The following is a 12,374-nucleotide window of genomic DNA, read 5'->3' as shown; positions in this document are numbered from 1 at the left end:
TCATAGAAACTACACACACACAGCCCTGATAGTTCTGCTCTGCAGACTGCTTCTCCTGACCTTCCTTTTGTTACTGTCCCTTTTAAAAAAAAACATGTTTTAATGGAAATGATTTTCAAAAGAACATTGAACCCATAATGGAGAATCTACTTCAACAGCTGAGGTCTCCTTCCTCTAAAGAGAGAAAACAAAAGAGGGGGCAGACAACATCTGTGACATTACCACTGTGTGCTCTGAAGCACTCATTGCCATCTAGTGGCCTTAAGACACCCTGAATTAAAAATCAGTTCAAAGCAGCAGCGTCCGGCATCTTTACACACACACACACACACACACACACACACACACACACACACACACACACACACACACACACACACACACACGACACATTTTAGTTTTTATTTTCTCCAAAAAAACGACATTAAATAATTCTGCAGTTTCAGGGCCAAGTGTCATCAGGGCTCCAATTTGAAAAGTCAGCCTTTGTGGTACTACATAAAAAGAAACAATATTTCACATCTGTTTTATAATACATCTCCTGAAAGAAGACACACAAACCAAGTTATATTATTCAACATAAAACCTCTCGTTATTTCAAACCTATCATTTATTTTTGCCCAGTTTCTTCACACACAACACATCTTGAACAAAAACACATCCAACACTTGTGCTTTCTGTCCACACTGATTTATTTCTACTCCAAATATTGTTTTGAGATCATTTGCGTTATCTTTGAACATTGTATAAGATCAAGCTAGAGAGTGTGTCTTATTTCTGATGTATGTCTGCTTCTGATTGTGTGTGTATGTGTGTGTGCCTGAGTGCTTGAGGGTGTGCGTGCTCATGTGCGTGAGTGTGTGTGCATTTAAGGAGGGGAAAGGGGCAAGGCTGTATTATTTCTATGTAAATAGCACTGGTAATAAAACCTTCTCTTACACTGGAACTCTATTTCTTCTTAAGCATCATCACACGGCTTATCTCCTTCAAAAACGGCACTAAGGTACAACTTTTACTTTAATTTCTATTCTATGCTGCTTTATACTTTCCATCCACTTTATTTTACAGCAACATAATGGTAATACTTTCTACACCTCCACAACTAGTTACTCCTTTAAAATAATCTTTTGCACTGTAAATAAGCATTGTATTTTATTTATTTTACAGATAGATAACACTTTGAATCTGGATGTATTTATACGTTTGATCCACTTGGAGGCAGCAAAAAACCGTTTTTAAGACATTAACATATCATTGACTTTTTAAAGTGGATATGGGGAAAATATGAACAAAAAGCTGCTTATTTATGCTCCTCACCAAGCCTATGTTAAAATGCTGTCCCATTATCTGCTAAATACTCCTCTTTAGCCAGTTAGCTTCTAACTTTGTCGGGATGCCTTACAGGTACCGTACAGAGGTTTTAAAAGAGCTTTCTTTGCTCAAAACAGACACATGTTATTTCAAATAGATGATTAGAGCCAATAAAAACAGTTTAACTGCGCCCAGAAACCAAAATAAATGAGCTAATGGAGACACAGATGAGTATGTGTCTGTTCGTCAGGTGTCACCACTTTCACATCACACTCATTCATTTGATCCATTGTTTGTATAAAACATTGATTAGAGCAGCTTTAAGTTACTCTTAGTTACCGCTAAAGTTTAGCATCAGCATAAACCAAGTGGAAGTGGAATTTTTGGAATGTCTTCTTGCGTGAAGCTGACACCAGATCAGAGCCCCTCACCAGGTCCCTCTGACCCCCCTCCCCCCAACCACCTCCTCATCCCCTTATCCTCCTCTTTATCCCCTCCTCTGGCTCCACATCCCCTCCTCTCGCTGAGGGGCCAGGTGGGCAGACGCTGGCCCAGGTCTGTAGTAATTTTCCCCCTGACTGGTTTTAATGTAAAGGGTAATCTGAGAAGAGACAGGCAGACACTATGTGTGCATTATATATAAATATATATATATTCTCACACGCATACGCACACGCACACGCAGACAAACACATAGGTGGGTGTGGTCCTCAGCATCTACCAGACCATTACCAAACCGCTTCCTCTGTATTTATTTATTCTCTGTTCCCTCTGTTTACCCTCTAGAGAATTTTCCTCAATTTCGCTTTTCCCCCTTCATTTTCTTAGCTGTGTTTCTCCCACACACACACACACACACACACACACACACACACACACACACACACACACACACACACACACACACACACACACACACACNCATGACAGGATGTGTGATTACCTAGAAGAGCATCAGGACTGTTTGAGGCATATGATAGCTATGTGATTAACATGATGATTCAGCCTCTATGGAGAGAGAGTCTCTCTCCATAGAGGCTGAATCATCATGTTAATCACATAGCTATCATATGCCTCAAACAGTCCTGATGCTCTTCTAGGTAATCACACATCCTGTCATGTTGGGGTACCTTTGTTATGATGCTACTCTCATATTGGAAGAAGACATTCAGTATTTTCCCAATGCGTACTAACTGTTCTGAGTGCTGTGTGTGCAGGGTCTGAAGAACACCAACGTGACGGAGGGTGAGTCGGTGACGCTGGAGTGTCAAATTAGCGGAAACCCCGCTCCCAGCATCATGTGGTTCAGAGAGGACTACAAGATCGAGAGTAGCATCGACTTCCACATCTCCTACGAGAGTACCGTTGCTCAGCTGGTGATCCGTGAGGCCTTCGCCGAGGACAGCGGGCGCTTCACCTGCACCGCCACGAGCGAGGCGGGCACCGTCAGCACCTCCTGCTACCTGCTGGTCCAGGGTCAGCTACAGACATTATTATAATTTACTGTCACTTAAAGAATACAAATAGCCCTCAAAGTCCTCAGAAACATGTCAATACCTTTAAGACTCTTGGTGTTCCTCTTCTGTTTTTACTTTATATTTCTATATACTAATGTATTTTACTCTATGTTTCTTCCTATCTAACCCGTGGTTGTCCTGCAGTGTCCGAGGACATCGAGAGCAGAGAGGAGGTGGCTGCAGAATCTGCAGAGAAACCGTGAGTGCACCATAAACACCAGTTTATATCCTTCACAACTTTACTGAACATGTCGGTAACATTTAACAAAAAATGTAATGAGAGGCAACTTTATTTAACATGTCCCCGATGACAAAGGTTTATAACAGCACTGATCCAAAAGATTGTAGAGGGAAACTGCATATTCTCCACCGCTGTGGTATCAATGCACTGTTAGTGGTTTGACATGACATTTGTTTACTTTCCACAAAGTACAAAGACTGTGTAAAGGTGCCCTTTAAAACATTTGAAATTGGAGAGTAAGACATAAAGTGGGAAATACTGAGTCACAGTCAGTTGGAACATTGGTTTAATGATCTTTAATATTTAGATGTGGTGCAGCTTGATTACCGTTGTCTATCTCCAGAAAACACACTCTCTATTGGACTGAGCGTACAGAGTGCTACGGCAAATGCTAACAGGAGGTTTGTGTGTGCAGAGAAAGAGAAGAGGCTCCAGAGGAGACGGAGTCTCAGGTGAGCGAAGCCAACGTCCCGGACGCCGCCCCCGTCTTCTTCCGGAAACCCAGCATTCAGAAGCTGGAGGAGGGGGGCAGCGTGGTGTTCGACTGCAAGGTGGGGGGGAGCCCCAAACCTCACGTCATCTGGAAGAAGGGCGGCGTCCCGCTCACTACCGGATACAGGTGGGTCAGGAACACACCGGCTGTGAAGGCAATGTACCTCATGTCCTGGGGCTGTCAAACATATAACAAACCCAGAGCAGTGTTTACAATCCAGGGAATTCTCAACCATATCTCAGCGACATGTTGCACCATGTAATTTAATGTGAAAACCTGAATTTTGAGTTTCTAACTCAGAGCATGAAGATCGATCTTCTACTGGAACAAGGTTTTAACCCTAAAAAGGAAAGACACAGTGATGGTTTTAGATTTGATCAAACCAATGCTAAAGTGCAACAGAGGCTATATCCCCATGACTGTAAGTCTATCACAGTCTTTGCTCTTTAAAGTCTAAGCAAAGATCAATGTAGTCATTGTATCTGTAATGCACACTGCAGCCTGTAGGGGGCAGCAGCTCTCTTTGAATGATCTTTAACACACCCCTCACCCCCTTCCTCCATCAGATATAAAGTTACCTATAAGAAGGAGACCGGCGAATGTAAGCTGGAGATCTCCATGACCTTTGCCGATGACGCCGGAGAATACTCGGTGTTCGCCAAGAACCAGTTGGGAGAAGTTTCTGCCTCTGCAGACCTGCTGGAGGAAGGTAGGAAAGTCCTCTGTCAGAAACACCTGCAGCGAGGAAGAGGTTAGAGGAAAAGAAGTGCTGCAGTCTAACGCTGAATGCTTTGTTTCGACAGAGGAATACGAAGCCCTGATGAAGAAACAGGAAGCCACCTTTAAGACTGAAGTGACAGCCATGGTGCAGGAGCCCACCGCCAGGGCGACCCCCATGGAGCAGACCTCAACCATTATAACCGGACAGGTAGGAGCAGATTTATAGCATGGAGGTATAAAGAGAACTGGTCCAGTGGACTTTCTGGGGCTTGGTCTAGGACTCATAGAGCATTGGGTTTAAACAGTTACCTAAAACCCAAACCAAATTTGTAAAAAGGGTAACAGCTTGTCACACAAAGTTGAAGGAGGAAAGCATGGAGTTTTTATATTGGTTCTCAGATCAACACAGTCTCAGTGAAAGTCTCTGCATGCTGACCTGTTTAGGGTGAGGGTTAAAGACACATCTTGAAGTCCCTGCATGCTGACCTGGTTGAGGTGAGGGTTAAAGACACATCTTGAAGTCTCTGCATGCTGACCTGGTCTTAATAAACGTTGTCCCGCCTCCTCTGGTCTGCAGGACTTCCATCTGTCTGCCATCGAGCAGAGGATCATCCACGAGTACGAGCTTGTCATCATGAAGTTTACCTACAGAGAGATCGTGACGGAGGACGGAGAATTGATCGTGACCTCTGACCCCAACGAGGCCGTGCAGCCCATCTTCGACACCCCCGTCAAAAACTACAGGATCTTGGAGGGTATGGGGGTCACCTTCCACTGCAAGAGCAGCGGGATGCCCCTCCCCAAGGTACTGCTCTTTATGTTGAATATGAACAAATGATGGGTTTTTTCTTAGGGTTAGGCTTCTCAGAATTTCAGAATTTGACCTTTTTTTCAGAATTCCTTTTTTTTCTCAGAAATTTTTTGTTCCCTCAGAATTCCTTTTTTCTTTAAATTATGAAATGTTCTCAACATTTCAGAATTTTACTTTTTTCTCCGATTTGGACAGAAATCATAAAGTGGTGTTAATTTGTGGGGATTATCCTGCTGAACTAAACGTGAAAGCATCATAAACATCTGTTTGACACAGAGATTATTTTCTGCCATAATCCAAAATCACACGGAGGAATCCCATTGGACCAGAGTGATGATGCCTTCAGGAACACAGAAACACCTGCAGCTCTGTATGACTGTTTGTCTTCCACAGATTGCCTGGTTCAAAGACGGCCAGCGCATCAGATCAGGTGACCGATACCAGATGGAGGTTCTCCAGGACGGACGAGCCAGCCTACGCCTCCCTGTGGTGCAGCCGGAGGACGAGGGCGTCTACACCGCCTTCGCCAGCAACATCAAGGGGAACTCCGTCAGCTCCGGGAAGCTCTACGTCGAGTCCGGAGCTGGAGCTCCTCAAAGATACACACCACAACCTGCCATGCAAAGAATCAGGTAAGGGCTCTTTTCAAGAAACAGAGAAACTGGAACTCCTGACGTTGCGCCTTTTGCTAACATTAGCTAACTTAAGATGTGACTGCTAAAATATTTGAGGGGAAAATGTATTCCAATGACACTGACCCCACAACACATTATGGTTTGGCTATTAATGAAGGTCCGGGTTAAAAACTGTAAATAATTTATGTTGTAATTGTACGGTTGGAATAAAATCAAAGCAGTATGACTGTCCTTATAATGCTTTCTGTGCTAGTTCAGCCATTTAAAACCGTAGCTGTACTGTACACTGTGTGTGTCAGATGATCTTAGTGGTTTTCTTCTGTAGCATAGACCCGTACACCTGTAGACCAGTACACCTGTAGACTTCATGGCCTCCTCTCCCCTCTCAGATCCTCGTCTCCTCGCTCTATGAGTCGGTCTCCTGGACGTTCCTCCAGCCGTTCTCCCGGACGCTCTCCGGCCCGCCGGCTGGACGAGACGGACGAGGCTCAGCTGGAGAGACTCTACAAACCCGTGTTCGTCATGAAGCCCGCCTCATGTAAATGCTCTGAGGGCCAGACGGCACGCTTCGACCTGAAGGTGGTCGGCAGACCGATGCCCGAAACATACTGGTTCCACAACGGTGAGTCTCAGTACAGATCAGTCCACAGGGTCTTCTAAAATAAATGTTGGGAGTTCATGTTGTTACGAAACCCATGTAGTCTGCAAATGTCTGGACTGAAAACAAACACCCAATGGGCGATTGGTTTAGAGCAACAGGCTTTAAGATTTGTTGGTCTGACAATAACATGTGTGTCTCGTGACCTCCTCAGGACAACAAGTGGTTAGCGACTACACTCACAAGATCGTGGTTAAAGAGGACGGGACCCAGTCCCTGATCATCGTCCCTGCCATGCCTCACGACTCTGGAGAGTGGACCGTGGTGGCACAGAACCGGGCCGGACGCTCCAACATCTCCGTCACGCTCACCGTGGACGGTAAGACTGCAGAACTGTGTTAAAGACGACACTGAGGCATTTATTTGCCATCAGCCGGCTCTGTTACTGACTGTCACTGAGGTTTTTTATATTTGTTTTCCAGCCAAAGAGACGCTGTTGCGACCCCAGTTCACAGAGAAGCTGAAGAACCTGAGTGTGAAGCAGGGCACTCTGGTGGAGCTGGCTGTCAGAGCCATCGGAAACCCGCTGCCCGACATCGTCTGGCTGAAGAACAGCGACATCATCTCCCCACACAAGCACCCCAACATCAGGTAGCTCTCAGAGCCGACGTCATATATTTGATATAATTGCATAAACTGGAAAACAATCAGAAGCTTTTTCTATAATAGATAAATCCTGTTATTTGTATGCACAAATGTGAGAAAAACTGTTTTTCTCACACGACTGATCCATCTTGCAGGGTGGAGGGAACCAAAGGAGAGGCCAAGTTTCAGATCCCGTCGGCCGCCGGTGCAGACAGCGCCTGGTACACGGCCACAGCCATCAACAAGGCTGGCAGAGACACCACCCGCTGCAGGGTCAACGTGGAGGTGGACCAAGTGGAGCCCGAACCAGAGAGGAAGCTTGTTATTCCCAAAGGAACCTACAAAGCTAAGGATATCGCAGCGCCGGAACTGGAGCCCCTGCACCAGCGTTACGGCCAGGACCAGTGGGAGGAGGGTGACCTGTACGACAAAGAGAAGCAGCAGAAGCCTCAGTTCAAGAAGAAGCTGACCTCCATCAGGATGAAGCGCTTTGGCCCGGCTCACTTCGAGTGCCGGCTGACGCCCATCGGAGACCCCACCATGGTGGTGGAGTGGCTGCATGACGGGAAACCCCTGGAGGCGGCCAACAGGCTGCGCATGGTCAACGAGTTCGGATACTGCAGTCTGGACTACGAAGCGGCGTACGCCAGAGACAGCGGCGTCGTCACCTGCAGAGCCACAAACAAGTACGGGGCGGACCAGACGTCCGCCACGCTGGTGGTGAAGGACGAGAAAGGCCTGGTGGAGGAGACTCAGCTCCCTGAAGGCAGGAAGGGGGCTCATCGGATGGACGAGATGGAGCGCATGGCTCACGAGGGCGGACCTACAGGTGTCACCACTGATGACGAGTTTGAGAAGATCAAACCTGAGATCGTGCTTCTTCCTGAACCCGCCAGCCTAAAGGAGGGCGACACGGCTCGCTTCCGCTGCAGAGTCACCGGCTACCCAACTCCCAAGGTCAACTGGTACCTCAACGGGCAACTCATACGCAAAAGCAAAAGATACAGACTCCGGTACGACGGTATTTACTTCCTGGAGATCACAGAAATCAAATCCTATGACTCAGGAGAGGTGAAGGTGACGGCGGAGAACAACCTGGGCGTGGTCGGACACACGGTGAAGCTGGAGATCGTGGAGAAAGAGGACAACAGGACTCAACTGCGTCGCACCGAGGTGAAACCCGCCGCTGCCCCTGCCGAACTTGGAAAAGCTACATTCGAGGTTGTTAAGGCTGAGAAACCCTCCGAGGACTCCGCGCTGAAGGAGGTGGTGAAGTTGAAGAAGGCCCAGAGGAATGTGCACGCTAAATCCACGGAGGAGTCCGATGAGCTGCGCGGGAAGTTCAAGCGCCGTACGGAGGAAGGCTACTACGAGTCCATCACCGCCGTGGAGCTCAAGTCCCGCAAGAAGGATGAGTCCTACGAGGATCTGCTGAAGAAGACAAAGGAGGATCTGTTGCATCGCGCCAAGGCACAGGAGGAGGCGGCGAAGAAGAAAGCGGAGGAGGAACGTAAAGTGACCGCAAAGCCTCTGAAACCAGAGCGTGTGAAGCTGTCCGCCAGCATGGAGGCCCCCAGGATCCTGGAGCGCATCACCAGCCAGACAGTTTCTCTGGGAGACGAAGTGAAGTTCAGGGTCCGGGTGGTGGGCAGACCAGAGCCTGAGTGCCAGTGGTTCAAGAACGGCGTTCAGCTGGAGAAGACGGAGCGAGTGAACTGGTACTGGCCCGAGGACCAGGTCTGCGAGCTGGTCATCAGAGACGTACAGCCCGAGGATTCAGCCAGCATCATGGTGAAGGCCAGCAGCCGCGCCGGAGAGACGTCCAGCCACGCCTTCCTACTGGTGCAAGGTAACGCCACCGTTTACAAGAAGTTCATATCTGTAGGTCAGGAGCATCTGGCCAAACTCTTTATCAGTTAATGTTTCTCCTACATGTGCATTTCATTAAACTTTGTGCATTTTTGTCATTCTGCAGCCAAGCAGGTGATCAAGTTCACCCAGCCGCTGGAGGAGGTCCAGGCCAAAGAGAAGGATACCATGGCCACCTTCGAGTGTGAGACCAACGAGCCCTTCGTCAAAGTCAAATGGCTGAAGAACAACCAGCAGATCTTCACCGGAGACAAGTACAGGATGCACGCCGACAGAAAGGTCCACTTCCTGTCTGTGCTGGTGATCAGCATGAAGGACAACGCCGAGTTCTCCTGCATGATGATTGACGACGAAGACGTGAAGACCACCGCAAAGCTCACCGTAGAAGGTGGGTCAGCTGAAAGATAACCAGTCATTGCTCTAAAGAGAGGTTTCTCTTTGTGTATTTAACAGGAAGTTTCCCCCTGTATGTAAACAGGTGCTCCACTGGAGATGGTGAAGCAGCTGGAGAGCACCGAGGTCCCAGAGACATACTCGGCAGAGTTTGAGTGCGTGGTTTCCCGTGAGGACACTGAAGGCAGCTGGTTCTTCGGAGAGAAGGAGATCTCCGCCAGCAGCAAATACGTCATTTCCTCCCGCAGAGGCAGACACAGCCTCTCCGTTAAAGACGTGAAGAAGGAGGACCAAGGCAAATACTCCTTCAAAACCGGAGAGTTCAAGACCAGCGCCTCCCTGAAAATGAAACGTGAGTTGTGGAAGTCTGGCTCAGTTTCGTGACTTTTCTTCTAGGATGGCCTGACAGTGCTCCAGAAACAAGTCACAAGGTGCATCATACTCCAGAGCTGTCAAATAAAACTCTTCTTTACTAGGGTCCGAGCTCGATCAGTGTCCCTGGATCCCACAATATAGGACTTTTTGTTATTTTTCAAAAGTTATTTACAAAAGTTTTCATATATTCTGGTGTATTCTTTTTACAATATTTTTGAGAGCCTTAAGGATTTGAGTATTTCTCAGTTTCCTAGAGTAACTCCTATGTCTTGTTTAGTGCGCTGACCTGCATGTAAAGTCGTTTATTTATCTGTTTTAAATAATTATTATAATGTCTGTTTCTCCCCTTGCAGTTCGCCCGATCACCTTGATGAAGCCGCTCAGCGACCTGACGGTGTGTGAGGGCGACATCGCTCAGCTGGAGGTCCGTTTCTCCCAGGAGAACGTGGAGGGCAGCTGGATGAAGGACGGGAAGTCGGTCACGGCGTCCGACCGCGTCCACGTGGTCGTCGACAAACAGATCCACAAGCTGCTGATCGAAGACACCAGCAAGGTTGATCATGGGATGTATTCCTTCGTGGTCCCTGATCACGCCATCTCCACCAGCGCCAAGGTCGTCATCCAGAGTAAGACGCCAACGAAACAATTATCTTATTTCCTGTATAGTGATGTATTTCCTGTACAGTGATACTGAAGTATTTCCTGTGTATTTCAGCGATCGGCGTGTTGACCCCTCTGAAGGACACGAGTGCAGTTGAAGGCACAAAGGCGGTGCTGGAGACAAAGATCTCAGCGCAGGACGTTCTCTCTGTGAAGTGGTTCCTGAACGGGAAGCTGCTGACGGCCAGCGATCGGGTGCAGATGGTGGCGAAGGGATCCAAGCAGAGGCTCGTCTTCAACCGGACCTTCGCCTCGGACCAGGGCCAGTACAAGCTGCTGGTGGGCCGGGCCGAGACCAGCTGCCAGTTCACCGTCCAGAGTGAGTTTACTGATGTCTTCATGTCAGGGAGAGAGAAAGAGAAAGAGATTGGAGATATCAAAGAGAACCTCCAGAATCCACATCCAGGAGTTTATTAGACTAACTTTGCGTGTTTGTGTACATTTCTTCTAAATTCACCAAAAGTTTGCATCTAATGCTAACGTTTAGCAGCTAATGCTAACTGTTTTAGCAGCTAATGCTTACTGTTTTAGCAGCTAATGCTAACCATTTTAGCAGCTAATGCTTACTGTTTTAGCAGCTATTTCTAATTGTTTTAGCAGCTATTGCTAACTGTTTTAGCATCTAATGCTAACTATTTTAGCATCTAATGCTCACTTTTGCCAACACTTTGGAAGTTAGGGATATGTAAAAAAATACTTTGAATTCAAATGTCTTGAATCAATCCTTAAATAAGTGTTAAAAATAGTAAGACATTGAGATAGAAATGTTTAATATAATAATACAAATAGTATAACCAGTTCCTGCAGCTGATTAAATAATATATATACGTATATGCGTCTTTGAGCATTAGTAAAAGCGCTATAAAAATCCAATGTATTATTATTACTGTATAAGATATATATTAAAGATCCCCTGTCCCCCACCAGCCGTGCAGATCCTGAAGCCGATCAAAGACCAGGAGTGCTCAGAGTCGGAGAACGTGGTTTTCGACGCAGAAGTTTCTCACGCCGGCATCGACGCCTTCTGGACCTTCAAGAGGCAGCCTCTGAAGGCCGGGCCGAAACACAAGATGGAGTCCAAGAACAAGCGTCACACGCTGACCGTCATGAACTCCATGAAGGACGAGGAGGGCGAGTACATGTTCGCCGCCGGGGAGAAGATGTGCACCGCCATGCTCACCGTCTCCGGTAACTACATCTCTTTCTAAACATTCTAAACTGTTTTCTTCAAATTTCTGTTGAATCCTGATTTTCAAATCTGTGTCTTTGTTTATTAAATCAACTTTCTTTAATGAGTATATCATTGTTTTTTGAGCGCAGTGGTGATGTATTTGATGCTGAACGTAAGCAAGTAGGTATTGCAGCAGATGTGATATAATTGATATTACATTACATGTCATTTGTTAGACGCTCTTATCCAAAGCGACTTACATACATTCAGTACTGTGGACAATCCCCACAGGAGCAGTTTGGGGTTCTCAATTGTGATCTGGTATCAGCTAATGTTGACTCTCTGACGTCACAAAACTCTGCATTTATTGGAGAAACACTTTTACAGCAACCATTCAAATATCATTATAATAATAAAATCATAATTACTTAATCAGCTTCCAGAGAACATGCAGACCTCTACATCACTCTGTTTTTAAAAAAAAAGCCTCAAAATAAATTTTACTGGCTGTCCTTTATTTTATTCTAACCTTTATGCTCTTAACCTTTTTTATATTACCATATTTCATTCAATATGCTCCTTAGATAAAATTTTATTTTATTGTATTTTCTCCTCCTAGCATTGTGAAGCACCTTGAGATGACGTTTTTAAAGTGTACTCTAGAAATGAAATGTATTACTTACAGCAGTGGTCACCAACCTTTTTAAGCCCAAGATCACCGACCTCGGCCTATGTGAAAGGCGAGATCTACCTATTGCAGAATTGGGTGAAAAAGACGGCCCAGACAATGCTTCCAATTTGAGGCCTTTTATATCTGGCTCATCTGAATTACTGTTACAATGAAGGCTCCATAATCAGCTCATGGCATATAGGCAGGGGTAAAGTGCTATTGGGGGGCGGGACCTCACCTCCTCTAGGGGGGTTCCTCACCTCCT

The 12,374-nt window shown here is 46.5% G+C and overlaps 1 protein-coding gene across 1 annotated transcript; it reads left to right on the top strand.

Moving 5' to 3' along the window:
* The first annotated feature begins 1,699 nt into the window (after window positions 1–1,699).
* On the top strand, window positions 1,700–11,476 carry LOC104965242 (titin-like). Its single transcript, XM_010794200.1, has 17 exons — window positions 1,700–1,846; window positions 2,529–2,787; window positions 2,973–3,027; window positions 3,485–3,688; window positions 4,129–4,271; window positions 4,366–4,490; window positions 4,860–5,087; window positions 5,487–5,725; window positions 6,118–6,350; window positions 6,541–6,705; window positions 6,809–6,977; window positions 7,127–8,820; window positions 8,947–9,228; window positions 9,319–9,585; window positions 9,962–10,234; window positions 10,324–10,587; window positions 11,196–11,476. Exons 1-17 carry the CDS (start codon window positions 1,700–1,702, stop codon window positions 11,474–11,476), a joined length of 5,028 nt encoding a protein of 1,675 aa, XP_010792502.1.
* Window positions 11,477–12,374: the final 898 nt, after the last annotated feature.

Source organism: Notothenia coriiceps, unplaced genomic scaffold (genome assembly GCF_000735185.1).
Source record: "Notothenia coriiceps isolate Sejong01 unplaced genomic scaffold, NC01 NC01_scaffold00037244, whole genome shotgun sequence".
NCBI lineage: Eukaryota > Metazoa > Chordata > Actinopteri > Perciformes > Nototheniidae > Notothenia > Notothenia coriiceps.
Note: the sequence above shows the minus strand (reverse complement) of the source record. Positions and strands in the feature narration are given on the sequence as shown.